The 24903-nt window shown below is 42.0% G+C and overlaps 1 protein-coding gene across 1 annotated transcript in view; it reads left to right on the top strand.

The window, feature by feature from the left end:
• The window catches only part of CUX2 (cut like homeobox 2), a 478876-nt gene that overhangs the window by 245913 nt on the left and 208060 nt on the right, over positions 1-24903 (top strand). Inside the window, 1 exon segment of the mRNA XM_044275790.1 lies at positions 17131-17209. Within this exon segment, the coding sequence (XP_044131725.1) occupies positions 17131-17209 (79 nt within the window).

Here is a 24903-nt window from a genome sequence, read left to right as displayed (position 1 = left end):
TCCCGGTGATGTCACCGGCAATGATGGACGGGCTTTAGCGCTGCCCTAGCCTGTAAGACGGCTAGGGCAGCGCTAAAGCCTGCACATCAGAGCGGGTGATGTCACCGGGATCACTGCTGGGCAGAAGCCTTCGCCCGGCAGCGTGTTATAGTATATTAAGGTGCCCTTGCCCTGCGCGATCCAGCGATCCTGGATCGCGCAGGACAAGGGAGAGCATCGGAGCATGAACTGCTCTGATGCTCTTGTCAGGGGGGCTGCCTGGGTGAAATTCTGGGTATGTCCAGGTTCAGCTCTAAACCCGGACAACCCCTTTAAAAAAAAAAAAAAAGAGTTGTCACGTTCAGATAACCCTTTTAAATAAATGCATCTAGTATACAGACAATATATACTAAGAGGAATGGACAGAGGAAAGCAGCATTAGGAATCAAATAATTCATATTCTCAAGTTTTGATGCCTGAGGTTGGCTCTAAAAAGAAGCATGAAGTGAATACTTTTTGGGCTCCTTACACAGAAAGATTTTTCCAGTCTTGACTTCATTACATGACTCCACAGTACATAGCCAATGTATTCATGAGTTGGCTAGATATCAGCATTACAGATATCACCTGCTTTATCAAAGCTCTCAATTTATTGCTTACTGACGTACAAAGAGCATTTTTAGGTACAATGCATCAGCACGGAGGGCCGGGCCAGGGTGAGATTGTGATTCTCAGCAGAATATCTGTCATATCTAGACTGGCACATCGGAATACATCTCTAAGCAATAGGAAATTACTGCATTCAAAGTACTGCGTTTTTGTCATTAAAATCGGTGAAATTTCCTACACTAATGCTGACATTGTATTTTATACCCTAATTATTCATCTGTAAATTGCCAGTGTGCCGTGCTAGGAATCATTCTGTGTACTTAATGTTTTTTAATGTTTCTCTTTTTTCTCATTTAATGTTGCCATTCAATCTCTAATATAGAAGTGTTTTTTTTTTTTTTTTTTACAAATTATAAAATATTTTAAATATCCGCTCTGTCTCTTTACAAAGTATGTTAATGTCTTTTTTACTGATTTCAGCCAAATAATGAGTCATTATGAAATTATCCACTGCTACAGAGCTAGCTGTCAAATGAACACCGTTAAAGTGGATGTGTAGCTTCAGTCCTGAACATTATACAGGAGTCACTGGCTTTTGATATTGCTTACCTGCAAATTACTTTCCTCACTAATGGCTTCTTAGATCTTCTTTAGCCGTGCTCCATTAAGACACATTAACTCCAGCTTAAAAGGGTTGTCTGATGAAGATAACACCTTTTGTATGCATAAACCGATCCAGCGATCGACTGATTGCTGTGGATCTAGCTTCTCTAACCCCAGAGATTAACATCTGTGATCTCTGGTGGAAGCCACATCCAGTCATGCATTTCTTCCATCCACAAATGAATTGCTAGCCGGAGTGGGGACTGCTCTCAGGCTGGGCACACATATATCAGGTATGTCCAGTGAGTTGTTTTTTTTTCTGCTGGAGCTGAGCACAACTGATATATCTGTATCTGCACTTTACGGCATGGTCCAGTGTCCATGGCCTGATAGCAACAGGCAGAACAACGTTGCATGCAGCATTTTTCTGTCCAACCCTAGGAGACATCATACATTTAAACTAATGCACCAAACCATGAATGATTCCACAGAAAACTATGGGGTCAGTTCTAGAATCAGTTTCCCTCTGGCAAGCACATCATCATAATTCAAGGATAATATACATAGTACTGTTACAGTGGACATACAGTAAACACTTGCATTACTGTTTCGGGACAGAGTGACTATTAGCCCATAGTTCACGTGTAGTAGTCTATAGTCTAACTGCAATCTATAGTTAAATCTCTGCTGTCTACTGTTTGACCGCCACTTCGCTAGACAAGTATTGTTTTTTAGTACATTTTACAAACACCATTCTAGATAAAAAGAAGCATCAGATCAGAACACATGTCAAGTGATATTTATGGAGAGGGTAGGGGGAGAAGTGAGCAGGAGCTGAGTGAGACAGGAGTGACACATACAGACAGAGAAACTGTACCAGCTAATAGACATATTCTATCTCAACCTAAGTGCTTTATTCACATCAATACCGATCAGTCAATGTCATCCATGGTCATTGGGTTGCTTCTAAGTGAGTAAGAGAAAGTTAGAAAGATTTACCTTTACATTCTGTGTGCATTGTATAAGAACTAGTCTCCCATCCACCAGCTTTAGGAAAATGGAAAACTAAAGATATTTTATACAAAGTAGAAAACTGCTAAAAATGCCAGATACAAGACATATAATGGCCAGAAATAGTGATTCCTTATGTACACACACTGTACTATTGATTGATGAAAAGTTTGTTGAAAATTTAAGTAGCTTTAACTAAAAATTCCAACACCCATAGATAGCCACCTTGGATCATCTTAAGTGTTTAGACAAGCATGCGCTTCTTGCTACTGTTATCTATTTGATGTAGTATACTGGTTGTCCACAAAATGTAATTTATAGTCTCTTGTGGGGGCTTCAGCTGATTGCTGGACCTCTGAAAAATATGTAGACCATCTCTTCTGGCGATAACATACTCTTTATCCATAAAAGGAATTATAGTAAGGCAATGTTACTCTTCATGAGTTCATTCATCTGATCCAGTTGCATTATGATGCTGTCTAGCTGTAAAGAGGCTCAGATAACATGCAATTACTCCTTTTAACTACATTGTATTAAGTAACTGAATTTGGGATGGAGCATCTGCTAAATGTAGTTACATCAACAACTCTTTTGTTAGGCTAGCTGCCTCATTTTCTCATAGCAGTGGCCGAGCCCCTTCCTCCCTTCTCCATGGCGTCTATTAGTCTGAGCTGCCAATGATCTAACCACCCATTCTGGCTAGTGTCTGTGCAAGTATGGAGTTTGCCCCTCCACACATCTCATGCTTTCTTGGAAACCCTGTGCCAGATCTGCACACTAACACATTAATGAAATTCTTTATGATTATATCTGCTGTCCTTCTTCCCTAAGGGAAAGCTGCTGTCTCAGAGCATAAATAGAATAGGGGGGTGGAAAGATTTTCATGGGAGTTGGGGCAGACACCAGCTTATCAACACAATATCCAATCAATAGAGCTGAAGTCAGCCATCATTTTAAGGCTAAATAAAACAGGATAGCTGATCATAAGTGCTGCGTATATCCTTCTGCAGGAAACCATTTCAAGTAAAACACATTTTCTGTGTCTAAATATAATAACTGCTTCTTCTGTAACATCAATGACTGAGAGTTATGTGAGAAGTGTGATGTTTTCCAGGGGCAGTATGTGGGATCTGACCATCATTGAGACGTGGCTTTTACATGACTTGCTACATACTGTATCTTGCGTCATCTACAGTTTTCATACCTCAGACATCATTTTTGGAAAATATGAGCATTTCTAAAAAAGCACTGCTTGTTATTTCCAGGATATTGTTAAAGTAAAGTGATTTATCATTACAGAATTTTTTATATAGCCTTGAATGTTTAGGCTATTATATGCTCTTCTCATGGAATATACTCGGCTCAGTTATACAGTCATGCCGTCGACTGTGTTGGGTGTCTAGTTAACCTGACTCCCCTCTCCAATGATGTCTCCTGCTAGTAGCCATGGCTCTGCTCTCCTCTCCTCGCCTGCTGGCCATGTTGGGTTGCCCTTGCAGCCCATGATCCTCAATGCCACAGTCCTGGCACACTACCTTTCCTGCAAATTAAGGTGCATCCTTTATCTGGCTCTTGTTCCTTATTGTTACTTGACTTTGACCCTGACCTTAGATTTGCTACTGGATTTCACTCCTGCTTCTCTCTTTGGGTTTTTCTTGTGGAACTTACTGTCCTACTTCTGGATCTGACCCTTACTCTGACTGCACCTCCAGTACCGGTACCTCCTGACGAAGCCTACGTGGCAAAACACGTGTTGATGTTGAAGTGTTTGGGAAGTGCGTGGCCAGTTTACAGCAGTGAGATGGGTAGGTAACATGGTATTCTGTGCAGGGTGGGACGGGTGGCTAGAGTGATTCTGTATACTGTCAGCTTTAAGTAGTACTCCACCGTCCTTCCAATACTCTACAGTATCCATATGTCAGATGCCTAGACCAAGAGGATGTTAATTACTAGTAATTAAGGAATGGCAGTCTGGAGCCTCTACCAAAATTGTTATGTTACCTGCTGGTTATGGTTACGCTCACTCCCAAATGTGATTCTCCACATTGTAGAGCCCCAAAGCGGCTCAGTCTTCATGTCCTGTCCCTTTTTGCTCTTACCTGTAATTGATTATGTCATTTGAAATGAATAAAATGAGTTTTTTATCGTGATATATCCTCGCTCTTTTTTTGTATAGTTTGCACCTCCAGTACAGTCATAACCATTTTCCTGGGGTTGACCCTTGGCAAGGTTCCTGACTACACTTCTGTTTCTTTAGCACTCTAACTGTCAATTGGTGACCTGGAGAACTGATTGTGAAAATCCATGCCTCCTTGCAGGGGTTAATGGTAAAGAACAAGGAGATAAGACTCCACAAACCAGTTTAATCAGAGCCAAACTTATTGTAGTTTAATGAATTGATTCTAAACTAATCGGATTCATTATGAATTTATAATTCACATAAAAATGGTGCCCAATGCCATTTTACTTTGAATATTGGCAGGGAAAATGAAGAGGGGTAAGAAGATGGCGGATAGCATGATGTACGTGGGGGAAGGATTTGGTCTGATTGGATCAGACACTAAAAGGCAGGCTGATCAGCCATTCAGGTCCTTCTGTAGAGAAAGAGGAATTACAATTCTGTATTCAACTTGCAACCTGAAAGGATGTCTTGCGACAGTGTTTAAAAAAAAAAGGCTATTACAGACACAAGACACTAATTTAGTCTGATAGGGACACTATAAACAGAGTAAAGGGAGAGAATGGGGAGATAAAATTGAGTATATTTTAGGGACTTTCATCAGGGAAAGTATATAGAGTGAGTTGTGTGTTTCATACATCTTGTTGGCAATTAGTACTGAAATACAAAATTTAGTACAGTTCATAGACTTATTTCTAGCACCCCAATAGCATACATTCTGCTACAAACGCCAAGCAACTGCACTTTTTCCCCCCAAAAAACCTGTCTAAACTTACCATTTATAATTGTGCATTTCAGTGCATTATACCAGTGCTACTGAAGGTGTTGTATATTGCTGCAAGATAACAGTTACAGAAAAAGCATTTTACTGCAGCAACGCAAATTATCATACCCGTTTTAGTAAAAGCATTATGTGACAGACCATCTAGTTCAAAGATATTTTGCTGCAAAAATTGCATTTTTACCCTTGTTAGTGAATGCATTACTGCAACAGATTTTGTAGTTCAAACACATTTTACTGAATAAAAAAAAAATCACATTTTTGTACCTGTGTTAGGGGACACATTACTGCAACAGACCACTTAGTTCAACAAACATTGTACTACAAAAATTGCATTGTTATACCGGTCTTAGGCTGGGTCCTTGTCACTACTATTTAGAGCAGCAGAACAATGTAAATAATAGACATGCCAGAGAGGGAACATAACTGACCCGAATGGAGTAGAACAGACTTCATTAACTACAATGGAGTCCGTTCAGTTTCCGTTCTGAATCCAGTTTGCAGGACTTTTTCGTCTGGTCTTTTTCACGGAATCTGTGACTGAACCAGCGATGGAGGGTTTAATTGCCCCTCTGTCTTTACATTACAGAAAAAACACTTGTAATTTTATTTTGTAGACCTCATAATAAAATGTCTGGTACATGTAAGACTGCAAAAAAAAAAAAAAGACAGTCAGAATGTGTATAGTAGGGCAAACAGCAGTAGCAACACCAGCCATTCAACTAGTAGTACTAGTTGTAGCAGCAGCAGGCCACAGTTCTCCCTCGCTCGGACGGGGGCCACATTTTTATTTATAACAAAGAGGATGAGATTGTGGATAGGATGGCTCACTTCTCCTCTCAGTCACAGCAGGATGATGTGGATGTCACCTCTGAGTCTGACAGCATACCTTGGAACCAGGGATCACAGCATTCCTCTATCTCCTCCTCCTTGCATCCACAGAAGCAACAAAACCACACCATGTGCTATGGTGATACTCAAGAGTCTCCCTGTTGATGATGTGTTTGGACTGCCATGAGGAAGAGGTTCAGTGGGAGTGGGGGGCCCCATGCATAGCTGTGTAGGTGGTGGTGGTAGCAGTGTCACTTGTAGCCACGGCTGTAGGGGCAGTGGTAGCAACAGTGGCACTTGGGACAAATACAGTACAGGGTATTGGGAAGTAGCCCAAGAGGACATATTATAGTCTGATAAAAGTGGTTCGGAGGGTAAGGATGACAATGATGATGATGATGATGATGATTTTGTGTTGGACAGGACCTGGAAGCTGAATATGACTGCTAAGGAGGAGCTGACATCAGAGGGGGAGGGTGGTGGCTGCGGCAGTTGCAATAAAGAGCAGAGGCAATGTATGGCTAGAAACTTCCCAAAAACTGCCAGGCCAGATATACTTCTATTATGGTCAGCTTGTAGACTGGTGATACTGCTGATACTGTGTGTGCAGGCTTAAAATGTGCCAGACCTAAGCCAAGCTCAGCTGTCGCTAGCTCTGTGAGAGTGTCTCCCATCATCACATGAAGCAGCAGTTTCTGTGGGAAAATAGAAATGGTGCCCTCTAGTACAACAAGAGTGTCCTCCTTCTCCTGGTCTCCTTTGTGGCAGCCAAGCTGCATCCACGTACAGTAGTGGAGCAGCTATTTCTGGCAGGGACAGTACATGTCTTGGCCCACTATGTCAATGTTTTTTGCTGCAGCCCCAAGGCAGCACCACTGGTAACAAGGTCAGGTCCTATTGACACCTCCATGTTTGTGTCAGTCTCTCATCCTGGGCAAGAGTAGCCCCACAGCCAATGAGTTGCTAAAGTGCATCAAGCAGCAAACATCCCGTTGACACCTCCATGTTTTGTCAGTCTCTCATCCTAGGCAAGAGTAGCCACACAGCCAATTAGTTGCTAAAGTGCATCAAGCAGCAAACATCCCGTTGGTCTCCTTGCCAACTCCAACTGGGCAAGATGGTCAACAACAATGGTAGTAACATAGTGGCCACACTGCATTAGGAGGAAATAGCACATGCTCCCAGCATGACTCACATGATAAATGTAATCGTAATGCTTTAAAAAAAAAGAACATTGACTTGGGTTCTAGCTATGTCCAGGAGACCGTTATAGCATTTCAGCCATTCTTATGTAGCAAGGAACTCCCTCCTGCACTTGCAGTGACAGCACAGTCTGCCCTTGCACTGCTTGATCAGCGACGCTGGAATTCCAGCTTGCATATGCTAGAGCGCCTGTATGAGCAGCGTAAAGCAGTGATTGATTCAGTCATGCACCAGACTACCTCAGCAGGGAGCATGTGTTTTTTCAAGGTCAGGTAGTGGCAGTTTATCAGAGATGGCTGTCACATACTTGGGTCATTCGAAGATGCCACCAGATTTGTCAATAGGGACAACTGCATCATCGACTATTTTACCCCACTGACATTTATCTTAGGGCAGATGCTCACTCTGATGGGACAAGGGACGGCGGAAAAAGGACAGCTTACATGACTTGCTGGCCACACTATAGTTGTTGGGAACCCATGGAGGAGGATGAGTAGTTACCACTGGAGAAGAAGGAAGAGCAGGAAGAGGAGGAGTTGGTTCTGCAGGAGGATGTGGCTGATGATTATAACAACAACAGTGGCCATGATGACCAATCATCTCAGTGGGGAGTGGAGCTGGAAAGAACTAGGTCCTCGAACATGCTGACAAGAAGTGACCCCCATTTTAGAAACTACATCCCTCACAGAATTTACTATGGGGTCTAATCACCATTTTGACCCCACATGTGTTTAGCAAAAATTAATGTACAGCAGATGGTACAATGTGAAAACTGAAATTTTTCCACGGATATGTAATTTCAGTGCCCAATATCTTGAGCCCATTGTGGGCCGGGGTAAAAGTCAGCCTTCTTATTATTATGCTGTGATTCCTGGTTTTGGAAACAAGCAATGTGCCCTTATTATTTTGACTAAACGTATGAGAGTGTTCAGGAGTGTAAGAGAACCGTGGAGAATATTGTGATTTATACAGCTTGTGCTGACAACTGTTGAGGCTCTGTGGTGAAAAAATGAACCAGCGAGAAGTGACCCCATTTTGAAACTCTGCCCCTTAAGGTATAAGGCGTGGAGTGACCATTTTGATGCCACAGATATTTTGCAGAAATTAATGGACAGCGGTCTGTGCAAAGTGAAAATTGCAAGTTTTCCAAAGATATGGGATTTCAGTGCCCAATATGTTGTGCATAGCTGGTGCTATCTGAGACTCACAATGCCAGAACTGTGTATGTAAGCTGCTGTATGGGCACATGGTTGGGCTCAGAAGGGAAGAAGGGCTGCAGAAAAGTTTTCTGTGCCCAATATGATGTGCCCAGCTGGTACCATTTGAGACACACAGCACCCTATAAATTGTTAGGCGTCTTCAATTAAGCTCTTCTACTATTGAAACATTAGGAGTGAGGGCCCTACTCTCAAAAGCTTACAATCTATGAGAAAATGGGGTTGACACAAAAGATAAAATTGATTGTTTTCTAACATAGCCCAGCCATCTTTGTACTAAATAGCGTAGTACAGATGGAGCTGCATGAGCTAGTCCATTGTGTGGGGGGATTACTGTTGGATATTGGTGTTCGTTTCTGAAGAATGAGGGCCGGGGGGTAAACGGGGAAGAGTCAGTGTAGGGAATATAATAAGCCTACCTAAAAAGATGTGTTTTTAAGACATGTTTAAAGCTATGGAGGTTGGAAATTAACCTGATTATCTGGGGCTGTGCATTCCATAGAGCTGTTGCAGCTCGAGAAAGGTCTTCAAATAGGGAGTGCGAGGTTTAAATTGTGGAATCTTAGATCATTGTCAGAATGGAGAGCACAAGTAGGGTGGTAGAAATTAGGGAGGAGATGTAGGAAGGTTCAGAACTGTGGAGAGCTTTGTGGATGAAGGTGGGGAGTTTGAACTGTGTTCTGTGGTAAATGACCAGTGAAGTGACTGGCACAGGTTAGAGGCAGCATTTACTTAACCAGCCTCTTGTTACCCATGACCCAACTTTTTTTGAGATGTGTTGCTGCCATCAAGTTCAAAATGAGTTATTTTTTCATAAAATTGTAAAATGTCTAACGTTTAACATGTCTTTATAAGATTTGCAAATCTTTGCATTCTTTTTTTCCTTACATTTATTTACATTTTACAGTGTACACATTTTTTAAAAATAGGGGTTGGAAAATTACTCATGGGTCGTGTTGTAGATGTCTATGATGTAATAACAATGATGGCTATACATTCACTGCCACATATCTCTCAGCCTACTATCTAGTTTAAAACACACATCTGTACATTGAAGTTTATACTGCAGTTGAGTTACATATATTTAGTATTTTCATTGTGTTATACTTAGAATGCTTTAGGTATATTTTAACCAGATTTCAATGAATCAATCAAGGCTGTCAACATAGTCTTAAATAAATAGTCGAATGGGAAAACTGAAACAATGACTAATCAACATGCACCAGAATTTTGACACCATTTGTGCCAAAAAACTGGCACATCTGGCTTGCACCACATTTATTGTTTTAGACACCTTGTTCACCTTGTCATGGGGGAATGGGAGTTTGGCAAGAAAGAAGGGGTATCCTGAATGTCTCAATAGATTACTAAAATCCACTTTAAATGAAATCAACCTTTTATTTTCATTTCCTTAACAACATGTTGCATGAAGTGAAAATAGAAGGCTGCTTTTATCAAAATTGCTGGTTGATCACACTTTTTTATTGTTCCCTGCAAACCAAAAGGGATTCTATGCACTTTTAAAAATAAGGACTGGCGGGGGCGTGGCCTGGACGTCTACAGAGATGGCGGCGTGATCCCTGAGCTCCGCTGCTCCTGCTTCTAACTTGGGCCAATTCCGCTTACAGCGGCGCGTCACATGGGGAAGAAGTTGCCCCTAAAGAAGCCCACTACACACCCGTCCTCCCGAGGGGAAAGAACCCTGGATGCTTACCTCACCCGCGGCTCTCAGCTCCCGTCTTCCCAGTGCGGCCTTCTCCAGCGTCTCGTCACAGGCGCCATTACAGCTCCGGCGGCTCCCGCCTTCACTACCACGGCAGGTGAGCGCAGCGGCGTAATAGCAGGGGAGTCCTCTCTTTGCCCCCTGGCTGCAGATTTTGTGCCGATTCGGCCCACCGGTACTACTAACCTGTGCCTGGAGTCCCCTGGCTGGTTACAGGGTTCCCAATTTACAGCCTCTAATATGCCGCCCAAAACGGCTCCTAAACAGGCCAGGCAGCCTGCGGCTACACCGGCACGCCGCCGAGAGTGGGGAGACGGCCCTGATACTGAGGCGGACACAGCCTCGGTCCCTTTGCATCCCCCTGGGGAACTAAATGTGTGGGGCCAGCATGCAGTCTCTGGGGATGAGAATGGCGATGATCCCCCCTGCGCTTCCCAGGATATGAAGTCTCTGCAGCAGGCTCTGCAGCAGATGCCCACAAAAGAGGATTTTAAAGTAATGGTGGCTGGGGTGCATGATGCCTTTAAAGCAGAAATTTCCTCTTTAAGAATGGACTTTCAACAAGTGTCTGCTCGTGTGGATCAGATTGAAACGGAGCATGATGACACCAGGCGTTATGTGTCTAAGCTACAGTCTATTATAGCCACTCAATCCCAAGCTATTAAAGAGAATACTAATCATCTGGAGGATCTAGACAATAGAGGACGCCGTAATAATATACGGGTGAGGGGTTTGCAAGAATCAGACTCTGATGAGGACCTGGACATTATATTGAACGAACTCTTTAATTTGATTTTGGCGCCCCAAACACCGCTGGCCATCAAGCTTGATAGGGCTCACAGAGCGCTTAGGCCGAAAAACACTACGTCACAGCCACGAGATGTGATTTGCTGCCTGCATGACTTCCGCCTGAAGGAATCCATTATGGCCAATGCGCGCGCTTTACGTACGATCTCTTTTAAAGGCTCAAGCGTTCACCTATACCAGGACTTATCTTGGCTGACTTTACAGAAAAGGAGAAATCTTCAACCTCTCTTAGCATGTTTGAAAGATCTCAAAATCCCATACCGTTGGGGCTTTCCCTTTGCTTTAATTGCTACGAAAAATGGCAAATCCTCAGTATTGCGCACACACGCGGACTTATCCCGTTTCTGTTCTTCTTTGGGCCTTAACACGCCGGCCCTTGATGACTGGGAGATTCCGGACCCTCCCTCAGCTCCGGCCCCATCATGGCACACAGTCCAGCGGAAGAGAAACCGACCTCCATCCCAAACGAGTTCATCTGGGTCCCCCCATCGTGACGCGCCTCCTTGAACGTTTTTTTTTGGGGGGTCTGACCCCCTCTGAGGCCTTCAATTGGCTGTTCTGAGCAGCAGCTCTAAGAGTTAATGTAATTGTTTTTCAGTGCATTGTTTATCTCTTTCTCTTTTTGACCTGATCTGTCTCAGGTGTCCCCTGAGCTATTGTTCTAGCCCCGCCTGTTATGGCGTCCAGTCAGGTCCCTACCGACAGGACTCTATTTGTTGCCCTCTCTCTTTCCCTCACTCAGATTTTTGAGGTGGGACAGACGCGGGTTTTTTTTTTCACTTTAGCCCATGTTATCTTGAGTCCTGACTGGGTGGTCACACCCATTGTTCAGTATTATATATCCTGTTTATTGTCGTATATGTTGTCCTTTGTCTTCCCTTCTTCCCTCCTGTCTCTCCACCCTAGGTGCCTTAATGATGTTACACGGAGACGAGTTTCAGTAAATGGAGGAAGATGCCCACTAAAGGGTCCCTCTCTGGTCATTGGCAAGTATTGTTCCACCACATACACTCATGATTAAGTGCATTTCCTTGAATGTTAAGGGTCTCAACTCTAATGCAAAAAGACGTCTGGCTCTCACTGAATGTAAATCTCAGAAAGCAGACGTTGTTTTCATGCAGGAGACGCATTTTGACAGAGAGGGCTCCTTTAAGTTTGCGGCCCGATCTTACCCACGAATATATTCAGCCACTGCTGACACAAAGACTGCTGGGACTGCTATTCTTTTATCTACTACCTGTCCTATACAAGTTGAATCCACACGGGTTGATAGCCACGGTAGATATATAATACTTCAGGCCTCCCTCCACGGTGCCCCTCTCATCTTATGTAATATTTATGCCCCAAATTCGAATCAGATCCCATTCCTGAAGACGGTCTTTAGAGAACTAGAGGATTTTCTGCCAGCAGCGCTTGTTATAGGTGGAGATTTTAATGTCGCTTTTTCTGAGCACTGGGATAGGCTGCCTTCAGGAAACACGCCACCGTCTAGGGCCCAACGGAAAATATCACGTCTCTTTAGAAAGCTCATCAGACAATATGCTCTGTATGATCTGTGGAGGGTTAATCATCCCTCGGCTAGGACGTATTCATTTTACTCCCACCCCCACAGAACCCATACTCGTATAGACTATTTCTTTGGGAATACTCCTGCCCTTAGAATGATGACAGATGCTGAGGTAGGCAATATTACGTGGTCAGACCACGCGCCGATCTCTGTCACGTTTAATCCTGGGGGTGCCCGCCCTAGGATATGCCACTGGCGGCTTAATGAATCTCTATTGACTAAATTGCCAACTAGGCAGGAGTTAGGAAGTTCCCTGGAGGAATACTTTGCGTTTAACCAGCCCTCGGCCCCGTCTACAGCTATATTGTGGGAAGCGCATAAAGCCGTTTTTAGAGGCAAATGTATTAGCGTCAGCACCAGATTAAAAAGGGATTATAATCTCCGCTATAATAACACCCTTGACCAGCTAAAACAGTTAGAAGCCCGTCTGGGATCCCATCGCTCCTGTCACTTGCTAAGGCGTATAGTACTCCTCCGAGTTCGATTACGTGAGATGGCCTTTGAAAAAACGGGTAAACTCCTACTATATTCGCGACAACGGTTCTACATGTGGGGGAACAAATCACACACTATCTTGGCCCGTCAGTTGCGGGATTCAACCGCGGCTACTACCCCAATGTCCCTGAGAAAGAGCAATGGAGACATGATATATGACCCCAAAGCGATACTCGACCAATTTCAGAAATACTATGCTTCTTTATACTCCCTTACACCACAGACACCCTCTGACCCAGCTGATCGCCAGACACTATTTAACTCTTTCCTAGCTCACAGTAGTATACCCAAATTATCATCAGAGGCAAGGTCTGCGCTTAATGCCCAGATCACAGCTGAAGAAATTCAGGGGGTGATCTCCCAGTTACCTAATGGCAAGTCGCCTGGGCCGGATGGGTTACCCTATTCTTACTACAAAACTTTTTCATCTCTTCTCATACCCCATTTGTGTACGCTGTTTAACTCATTCTTACAAGGTACAGCTATACCAGAAACTATGCTACATTCCCATATAACCCTTATTCCGAAGCCGGGAAAGGACCCCTTAGATTGCACAAACTACCGCCCTATTGCTCTTCTAAACTCTGATCTGAAGATATTCACCAAGCTGTTGGCAGACCGGTTGGCGCGTTGGCTCCCGCAACTGATACACTCAGATCAGGTGGGCTTTGTAAGAGGTCGCCAGGGTGGAGATAATACGAGAAAACTTATCAATTTAGTAGATATTGTCAATAGGCAACATCAACAAGCATTACTATTGAGCCTGGACGCTGAAAAAGCGTTTGACCGCTTAAGTTGGCCGTTCATGTTTTCTACCTTGCAAGCTTTTGGTTTTTCGGGTCCCTTTCTCTCAGCCCTCCGTTCACTATATAGCCGTCCTACAGCGACAATTAAATTGCCATATGCAAATTCAGCTCCTTTCCCGATAAAAAACGGCACCAGGCAGGGATGTCCGCTCTCCCCTCTCCTGTTTGTGCTTTGTATTGAACCCTTAGCTACGGCGGTCAGATCCCACCCAGACATTCATGGAATCATGGTCAACCGAGTTGAATATAAAATATCACTATTTGCAGACGATGTTCTACTTACTCTATCAGACCTACATATTACCCTGCCCAATTTATTTGGTTTGTTAACACTGTATAGTCGGCTTTCCGGATATAAGATTAACTCCTCGAAAACAGAAGCTCTTCCCTTGAATGTGCCGGCAGACGTTCTAGCTACATTACGATCTAATTATCACTTTCGATGGCAAGATGCTGCCCTGCGTTATTTGGGGGTTAATTTGGCGGCAACGTATTCTTCCATATATACTCATAATTTTCCTGCCCTTTTTCAGGAACTTAAGCGTCAAATGGCTAAATGGATGTCTCTTCCCATATCCATGTTCGGCCGCATAGCGGCAGTTAAAATGTCTATTTTGCCGAAATTACTCTACCTATTTGAGACCCTCCCGGTCCATGTACCAGGGACGGAACTTCGAGCATTGCAAGCTGGGATATTTAAATTCATATGGAATGGGAAGAGACACAGGATAGCTAGTAGTACCCTTATGGCCCTGAAGTCTCATGGTGGATTGGCGGTCCCAGATGTAGCCAAATATTATTGGGCCACGCATCTTAGACGATTGCCAGCATGGTCTAAACTCTATGCTTACTCCAGGTGGGTGGAAATTGAAAAATTGTGGATTGCTCCGATACACCCTAACTCTTTGTTGTGGTCCCCAATTCCTCAAGCTCAATTACCGGATTTACTAGGTCCAATGCTACATACATACAAAATATGGCAATATTGTAAACACCGTTTCTCTCTGGTTTCTGAGAAATCCTCCATGACATCTTTTCTGTTTACGCCGCTTTTCAATGCTGGGTCAGAGGTGTCCTTTTTTAAACCTTGGTTTGCCAAGAAAATGTTTAGGTTTGCAGATATGATTGATTATAGGACGCTGCAATTACTGTCTTTAGATGAACTTCGAAGTTCTAGATCACTTACGGAAGTCACTAGGTATCAATACTTGCAAATCCAACATTTGTTTACTACGTTGTTCCACTCGAGACAAGTATCTATCCCCACGTCTTTTGAGAAGATGTGTAAGCTCTCAGAGTCTACTAAGGGTCTTATATCCGAAATATATGTGCTTCTCTCCTCCCCGGCCTCTCTTGCATCAATCCGTCATTCGTATATGTCTAAATGGGAGTCCCTCCTGCACCGTTCCATTTCAGTAGAGGATTGGAGGATAATCTGGCAGAGGGCTGCGATGACATCTACTTGTGCCATTTATAGAGAGAACACTTATAAAATAATGATGTTCTGGTATCACACTCCACAGTTGTTACATAAGTTTAACCATGACATTTCGGATTGCTGTTGGAGATGCAACACGGAGGAGGGTTCACACATTCACATCTTCTGGGAATGCCAGATTCTAGCCCCATTCTGGACTATGGTACAGGAAATCCTGTATAGTCTGTTTGAGGTGAGGTTCCCCTTAGATCCTTATATATATCTGCTGAATATCCCACACATACCTCTGAAGAAACACCTATTAAAGTTAATGTTATACGTCTTGACTGCAGCTAGGCGTTTGTTAGCAAGATTTTGGAAAAGGACGGATTGCCCAACACGAACTGACCTCATACATAGTGTATTGGAAGTTAGACGCTTCGAGCACATGTCGGCTACACTGCTTGCCTCGGTAGATAAATTTGACCAAGTCTGGAAGCAATGGGACATGGTGTTTGATGTCTCAACTGACTGAGCTTTCACCTTACTCCCTTCATCCTAATCCTAATGTGTCTTGTCTTGTCATTCCCCACTGTACGTCTATATCTTTATTACATTACATTTTGTATAACCTTGCATAGTTAATGCAAATACAGTCGCTTTGTTACTATAATAGCCTATAGACACTTCTTATAGTACATACTCATTCATGACTATGGTATATGTATTTTTTCAGTCTTATTCAATGTAAAGGTATGTCATTTTTCTACTCAATTACCATTGATTCTTTTTCTGTACCATAAGTAATGTACTCTGAAGTCATGTTCTTTCATGTGTACGTGTTTATTTTTGGAAAAAATGTCAATAAAAAGACAATTGATAAAAAAAAATAAGGACTGGCTCTGTGATTTTTATTTTTATTTTAGATAAGTATGTGCTTCCCTGCAGAAATGTATAAGAAAAAAGCATTGATTAAAATAATGCAACACAATAATCTCATTAAAAAACAACGTGCATTTTTTTTAAGGAGCAAGAAAACCCAACGAAGGTCTATTAAAAAAAAAAAAACTGTGAGGGAAAAAGCGTCAGACTCAGTGGTTGCTGCAATTTGAACAAAATGCCATTATCCCAGGAAATCCACTCCAAGGGGGAAAAAATGCCACTCCAAAATAAATGCTTGCTTGTCCTGCATCTACTGTTTCCCATAGACTTAGATCTGGAAATGGAGGGGTTTTATTCTAAAAAACACAACAAAAATGCCTTAAAAATGCAAAATGCCATAAAAACGCTAAAAAATCCTTGACACAGGGATTCCGTCATTAGTGCTCTTTGAGTCTATGTTCACACACAAAATTGATAGCAGTAAAATCAGTAGCTGAAAACAGGCATTTTTTTTAGTCATGGTTTTACCCTGTGTAAAGGTGCTGCTGATCACACCTATGAAAAAGCAAATTCTCGTTCATCGAATGATTGCATCTTTCATGTTCCACTTAAAGTACTCATTCGTTGCCAGCACATCTCGCTTTGTAAACAGGGATGTGCTGCCGGCAAGGAAACTGGGGATGAATGATCGTAAGAACGATTAATCATCCCTACATTACCACAATAATTGCTGCACGTATGAATGTTTGTTCCAAAGCTTTGCCTGCCCTCTTGGTCCATTATTCTTTTTTTGACCACATCTATCCAGATCTGTCTTTGGCACCATAGCATAAACAATCAGATGGTAATTTATAGTAAAAGTAGCAATGATAAGAGTATTAAGGTGTCAGAAGCAACAATGCCTTTTGCACTCAAGTATTTTCCTATATATAGAGCTTACAACACAAACATATGCAGAACTTGTAGCAGTGTTCAGTAATATAATTGTGTAATCTGTGTTTTCTTTTGACTCTTTACCAGGTTGTTGCTCTTAGTAAAAGAAGTAAAGAAGCAGAGGCCGCCTTCCTGAGCGTATACAAGCAACTCATTGAAGCACCAGGTGATTTTTCTTTTCACTGCTCCTGTTTGATGTTCATATAACCTCTTCCTGACAGTCATTTTTCACCTTCCTGACACAGTCTATTTTTGCAAATCGGAGATATGTCACTTTATGTGGTAATAACGTCGGAATGCTTTTACTCATCCAACCGATTCTGAGATTGTCTTCGCATGACACATCATTATTCATTTTAGTGGTAAATTTGAGTTGATATGTTTTACCTTTATATATTTAAAAAAATCCCAAATTTACAGAACATTTGGAAAAACTTTCTATTTTCAAAATTAAAATTTCTCTGCTTTTAACGCATCCGTTAAAAATACGGATGACATCCGTGTGCTTTCCATATTTTTGAACAAACGGAACAGCTGGCCCGTCATAGAACAGTACTATCCTTGTTGGTAATGCGGATAATAATAGGACATGTTCTACATTTTTGCGGAATGGAAATATGGAAATGGAAATGGAAACGTGAATAGTTCTGCATACGGTCCACAAAAAAAAACCTGAACAGACACGGAAAGAAAATACGTTTGTGTGTATGAGCCCTAAGACAGATAGTGATACCTCATAAAATAGTTATTAATTAACATTCCCCATATGTCTACTTTATGTTGGCATCATTTTATAAATGTAATTTTATTTTGTAATACTTTTTTTTTTGCAAATTTTTAAAGAAAATTTCCAAAACTGATTTTTTTTTTTTTTAAAGGACCAGTTATGAAGTCATGAAGTCACTTTGTGGGGCTTAAATAATAGACATACACCCTTAAATGACCCCATTTTAGAAACTACACCCCTCAAATGATTCATATCTGAATTTACAAACCTTGTTATTCTTGTTGATTCTGCAGTTTACAGAAACACCCCATATGTGGTTGTAAGCTGCAGTATGGGCACACAGCAGGGCTCAGAAGGGTTGGAGGGCCATATGGCTTTTGAGGGGCAGATTTTGCTGCCCATATGCTGTGACCAACTCTTGCAATCTGAGACACACCACACCCTTTAACTTGTTAGGCGGGTTCTACTGGGTACTCAAATGCCATCAATGTGGACATAAACTGCTGTATGGGTATGTTGCAGCGTCTGGTAGGGAAAGAACACCTTTTGGCTTCTGCAGCACAGGTTTTGATGGATTGGTTTATCGGTGCCATGTTGCTACTGAACAGGCTCTGGAGCTGTGTAAAGGCTGTTTTTTTTTTTTTTTTTTTTGCGGGACAAGTGTTCATTGGTTCTATTTTGGGTACACATGAGTTTTTGATCACCTTTTATTTAGCTTTTTAGGAAGCAGGATAAAGAAGCAGGATAATGAAAAGACAGCAACTCTGTCATTGCTTTTTGGGTTTTGTTATTGCGGCATATACCGTGTGGGAAAAATTCTATAATTCTGCTTATCAGTATGATTACAGAGATACCAATTTTATATAGCGTTTTATCACTTTTGCACAAGGCATTTAAAAAAAAAAAAAGATGTTTTTGGGTCCCCATTTCTGAATGTCATATATATTTATATTTTTTTTTCTGGTGATGGTCTTGTGTGGGGGCTTGTTTTTTGCAGGATATTTTGAGAGGCGAAGTGACCAAAAAATGGCTGTTCTGGCATAGTGTTTATTTTTTTAATTTGTTTACAGCATTTACCTGTCAGGGTAGGTAATGCAATATTTTTATAGAACTAGTCGATACAGATGCAGTTATACCTAATATGTCTATCTTTTTTTATTTTTTATTTTCAATTTTAAAGGGCTTGATGAGAAGAAAGGGGACCTTTTTAACTTAATTTTTTTTTCTTCTATGAATTTTTTTTAAACTTTTTATTTTTGTTCTATTAGGGGACTTATTAGGGGGCTCATTAGGGGACTTAGAACTTTTGTTCTATTAGGGGACAATTTTTGAGGATCTGGTCCCTTCTACAATGCATTGCAGTACATTGTTTATTGTCATACATTGGAACTGACAGTTGTGCAAGCACAGCTCCTGTGCCCGACTGATCAGCATGCTGTACTATTAAGGTGCGGCGGAAACTTTCTTTGTGCATCACCGTACAGGTTTGGCGCATGTCAAGAAGGGGTTAATGCACACACATTTAATACTTACAACACTGAGGGGTTGTCTGAGATCATCAAAAATCTTGGAGGCCTCCAATAGCCTATGTGATGAATACCGTACCCCGACTGACGCCGGACGTCAACTATGTCGAGCTAACGAGATACGGTATGGTCACTGGTTACCAAGGCGTGACGTTAACCCTCCTGGGAGAGCGAGTAAGGTCAGTCTTGGTACAGTTTTCACAGATTCCTCCTGTCGACACGGGCACAGAGGCAACAAGCTGAGAGACCCTTTTCACTGCCCCAGTGAACCAGCCCGTTCTTAGCCCGGAAAGACTGCCACCAGTTCCTTGCTTGATATAAGCCTGTTCCACTAACGGGATTATATAGGATAGGAAACCAACCCGCGGTAGCATATATTTAGGCCAAAACATGGACTTGGGGATTTGTGATCAAGATACAAGAAAGCGCAAGATTAAATTATATATTTAATCGCCTTAAGGGCTCATTAGAAATAACACTATACACACAAAGAATATATACAGTGGTCTGAGGTTACAAATACAGATGGCGTGGTATAAACAGGATTAAACCGAACAAAAGTCAGTTTACCAGGTATAGGAGTCCTTTGGGTGGTGATGACTTCTTTGCTGTAGTCACATGGAGGGCTGTGATGTCAGCAGGTTGCAGGTCCCTCTAAACACATGGCACAATGTGACCCTCCTTTAGAAAAAAGACATAGCCACTTGCTGGCACAAGCCTTTTAACCTGTAGCTGGCCCCTCCCCTGCCGACCTCAGGGAGGGGTCCACTCATCCTCTTCTGGACTGGCAGCAAATGACCTACAAAACCCTTTAGGTTTCAAAGCTCCAGACCAGAAGGTCACAGGGAGATAATTCTGGGACCAATGGACCTGCCTGGGTTCTGGCTACAAGTAGAGTCCAACCCTGGTACCGTTATGTGGTTTCTGTGGGGAGATATGTATATCTCCCTTCCCTGGCCTCCCACCACCAAACTACGACCACTGACCTGTTCATCGTGGCCACAGGGACACAAATATGTATCGGGTTTATGCCTGTCATAGACGGGCGATTCATAATTCCTTATGAACTGCCAGCTCCAATATGTCTTATGATTCTGACTGAACTGGGCACTGGCCTAGACCCCCTGCAGAGAGGTCTTTTCTGTTCCATTAGCTGGGTTCCTTGCTGGCTGAATGGAGGGACCTGAATGGAGGGGCCTTGTAAACAAAGGTGGCCTGCAAGAAGTTCTCTGCCAGATGGCTGGGCTTTGAAGCAGGGCCCTCCTATGGAGTTCACTACCTCTGCAATCTGACAGCTTATGGCTGGTGTGGGAGCATGGCTGACATAAAATAATAATCCATATTCCTCACAGCCTACAATAACAAAAGTTAATGGTTTACTCACCCCTTTCTTCAGCACTGTTTACTCGGCACTGGTCCAGTCCTCCTGCCTCTGCTTGTTTAAAAACTACAGCGAGGATGTGCAGGTATATGGCTCATGACTGCTGCAGCCGATCACTGTCTTCAGCGGTCTAACTCTGAGGACAGTGATGACTGGCTGCAGTAATCACATGATGTACACCTGCACCTCATTGTGCATTTCAGTGATGTATCCAGTGACATGCAGGTGTACGGTATATGCAGTTATATATGTAGGACCACCTCCTTGACTTCAAAGATCAGAGTAAACAGGAATTTTAATGAATGAAATACAAGTTTTACTGAATCTTTTCCCATAAAACTATATATCAATCTGCTCAGCTCTTCCTACTCAGACATCATGTTCAGCATTGGAGAGAAATACCCCTTAGACATATCACCAATAAATGTTTTCTGTTAAAAAATGTATTTAGCCATGTCTTATTATACCTGTTTCTGGGCAAGCTCTGTGACTACTAATATTGCGGCTGTTAATCAGTTTTCCCAGCTATCATAGAATAGCCAATCATATGAAGACAAAATCGTAGCCATTAGTGGTTGTCACTTATGGAACAACCTCATAAATAGTACTGATTTTCTATTGAGAACTGTCAGTCTGGTCTGGGCAATCTGTTTATGCTGCAATGTTTGCATTCAATAATATGTTAATTCTATATGATATTATATACAGTGAGTATTATATTTTGCTACAGGCAGATGGATTGGTGGGCCGTAGAAGGCAGTCGGCACATCCATTTAAACAGGGGTGTTACAATAATTCATTGTGCCCAATAGCAAAATAAGATAACCTAGTGTAAGAAAATTATAACAGCAGTATAAGTGGCAATAATTAAAGATTTGTATAATAGCACCATACAATGGCATGAAAAAGTTTAGGCATCCTTGGTCACAATTACTGTTACTGTGAAAAGTTAATCAGGTTGAAGATAAAATGATCTCCAAAAGGTATAAGTTCAAGTTACCACATTCCCTTTGCATTTTAAGCAAAAACTATTTTATTTAATCTTTTACATTTTCAAAAAAACAGAAAAAGGAAAAGGACCAGAAGCAAAACCTAAATGAGTATCAGAGCTTGTCATCACTTTTTGTAGCTAGCCAAGAGTCTTTCAATTCTTGTTTGAAGGATTTTCATCCATTCTTCCTTACAAAAGTCTTCTAGTTCTGTGAGATTCCTGGATCGTCTTGCATGAATTGCTCTTTTGAAGTCTATCCACAGATTTTCAATGATGTTCAGATCAGGGGATAGTGAGGTGTCATGGTAAAACCTTCAACTTGCCCCTTTTGAGGTAGTTTCAGGTTGTCATTTCCTCAGATTGAAAAGCAATTAAGAAATGGTAGTTAACAAAAACAGTGCAGGTCAAGAGATGGTCTGGAAGAATAAGAAAAAATGTCAGAGACAGCTGCTCATAGGATCGCTAGAAAGGCAATTCAGAACTCCCTCTTGACTGCAAAAGACCTTCAAGAAGATTTAGCAGACTCTGGAGTTGTGGTACAGTGTTCTACTGTTAAGCGACACCTGCATACATATGGCCTTCATGGAAGAGTCATCAGATGAAAACTTCTCCTGCATTCTCACCACAAAATTTAGATCTAAACAAGCCTGGTGCATTTAGGAAACAAGTCCTTTTCACTGATGGGGTTAAAATAGAACTCTTGGGCCACATTGAGCAAAGGTATGTTTGGAGAAAAAAGGCACATAATTTCATGAAAAGAACACCTCTCCAACATTAAAGTGTTAGTAATGGTGAGATGAGACACAGTCCCCAACCACCTCCCAGCCGCGAAACAGCAGAGCACTCAGGTCACTCATTGTCGTGCATGAGAGCTACTAAAACTGCGTGGCACAACAAGCTATGCTGTTTCTGAATTAGGGAAACAGCATGGCTTGTTGTGCTATGCTGTTTCAGTAGCTTTAATGAACAGCAATAGGAGCTACTGAAACAGCAGAGCGCCGAAACCTCAAAAGGTGCAAGGTAAAGATTTTACCATGGCCCTCACTGTCCCCTGATCTGAACATCATTGAAAACTCTTGGTTGGCTACAAAACCCTTTTACAAGCTGTGATATTTGGCAAATGGGGTGCTACTATTCACTATTGAACTAAATGTTTTTGCTTAAAATACAAAGGGAATGTGACATCTTTAACTTTTATAGTAACAGTTATTCTGACCAGGGGCGCCCAAACTTTTGCATGCCACTTCATAATTGTATGTATATATATATATATATATATATATATACACACACAACATCATAACATCATAGCAAAAAAAACACCATATTGTTATTCCCCACAAAAAGGTACAATGTTCTTGAACCTGAATGAGCCCCCTCAACCTCTGGGTCCCATAGCAAGTGCTATAGCTACACCCATGCATTTAACAAATAAATGAATATGCCACAAAGCCAAGTACAGAGTATATATTGTAGAACAGTGATGTCGAACCTTTTAGAGGCCGAGTGCCCAAACTGCAACCCAAAACCCACTAATTTATTGCAAAGTGCCAACACGGCAATTTAACCAGAATACTACAGTCCAATAGTATATCCTCCATGTACTTTATCACTTATCTATAATAGCCTGCCTACATTCAGTGCCCTGCCTGTGCTGTTCATAGTGCGCCCTGCGCTGATGAATTCCATTAGAAGTCTAAGGCATATTGGTACACTGTAGAGTTTTTCCAGGGGCGGGCACCCACAGAGAGGGCTCGGAGTGCCGCCTCTGGCACCCGTGCCATAGGTTCGCCACCACTGTTGTAGAATGAGATGTAAAAACTACCATCTCAATTAGTAAATGCTACCTGCTGCACAGCGTTCTGGGTTTTATGGGGTCTCCAAAAGTCTGTCAACACAAATCTTCTTTGGATCAAGCTTGGCTGATGTGATTGCTCAGCAAGAATGTTGATTGGCATCCTCACTGCGCCTCTAATTAGACAAGGGAGAAAACCGTAAATCTTTTTGATATTGTTCACACAGATGTGAAGTGAAGGGAACGGGAAAAAAAAGCTGCAAAATGTGTTAAAAGCGTAATTAATGTTGTAGATGGTTTTGTTTTTAATTTCCCTGTGACTCTGATGTTGGCGGCAAATTCTAGCACCTCTATGTGAGCTTTTGTCTATTTTATTAACACCTCAACTGCCAACACCCAAATATGAGCCAACACTGATGGCTTCATCAGCTCCTGGTGTCCGTTATTCACCCCCCCCCACACATACACACACACAAAATATAGGAAATTACGAAGTTGTCTTTCTTTCAGAAGTAATATAATGCCACTGAACAGAGACAAATGCAAAGCACGGCTATCAGGCAAAGTGCAGCTAAGGTTGCAGAGATAAAAGACCGGTTCCTCAGTGCACTGAGTCATTTGTTTTCATCCAGTCTTTTGTGACAGGATGTAAAAATACACGTACACAGATGTGGCCTCTCCTGCCTCAGGTTCATTCAGGTTTTCATCCCTTGCTCTTTGCTGTTTGTCTTGAGTGCATGATGTGCTTAGGAAGCCTGACATTATCCTAAAACGCCGGTGAAATGGATTTAATTCTTGTTACCATGACTGTCTACGTCCATGCACTGGTGCAATAATGTAAATAGTTCCACTTGCACTGGAGTTTCCGTGGTATATATATATATATATATACAACCGTGGTATATATATATACCTGTACCGTAGTATATATACACAACATCATAGCAAAAAAACACACCCTATTGTTATTCCCCACAAAAAGTTTGAATGTTCTTGAATCTGAATAAGCCTCCTCAATTGGCACTAGTATATTCTAAATGTAAATGATAAATAAAGCAACTATACTAAATGATAATAAGCAAGCAGAACATGGTAGTCAGTGAGGGGTGGGAGGGGTGTTGGCGCTGCTGGATATGGCACTATATATTATAATAAAGCTCTGGGCATAATTGTTTGCATTAGATGTATATTATAAAACATGTTCATTTAACAGCAGATGTAGGAATTATTATTTATTTTTTATGAAAATGCACAGAATATCAGTATACGTTATCGGCTGTCGGCCTGAAAGTTCACAGGTTATCGGTATCGGCTCTAAAAAATCTATATCGGTCGATCCCTAGTCTGTGTAATCAGGCCAGTAGAAACGAGTACCGATGGATGATTATCATCCATTGGTGCTAGCACTGCCAGAAGATCGGGCAGTGTAATACCACCCTT

This window comes from Bufo gargarizans, chromosome 1, assembly GCF_014858855.1.
Source record: "Bufo gargarizans isolate SCDJY-AF-19 chromosome 1, ASM1485885v1, whole genome shotgun sequence".
Classification (NCBI taxonomy): domain Eukaryota; kingdom Metazoa; phylum Chordata; class Amphibia; order Anura; family Bufonidae; genus Bufo; species Bufo gargarizans.
This window is presented reverse-complemented; position numbering and strand designations above follow the sequence as displayed.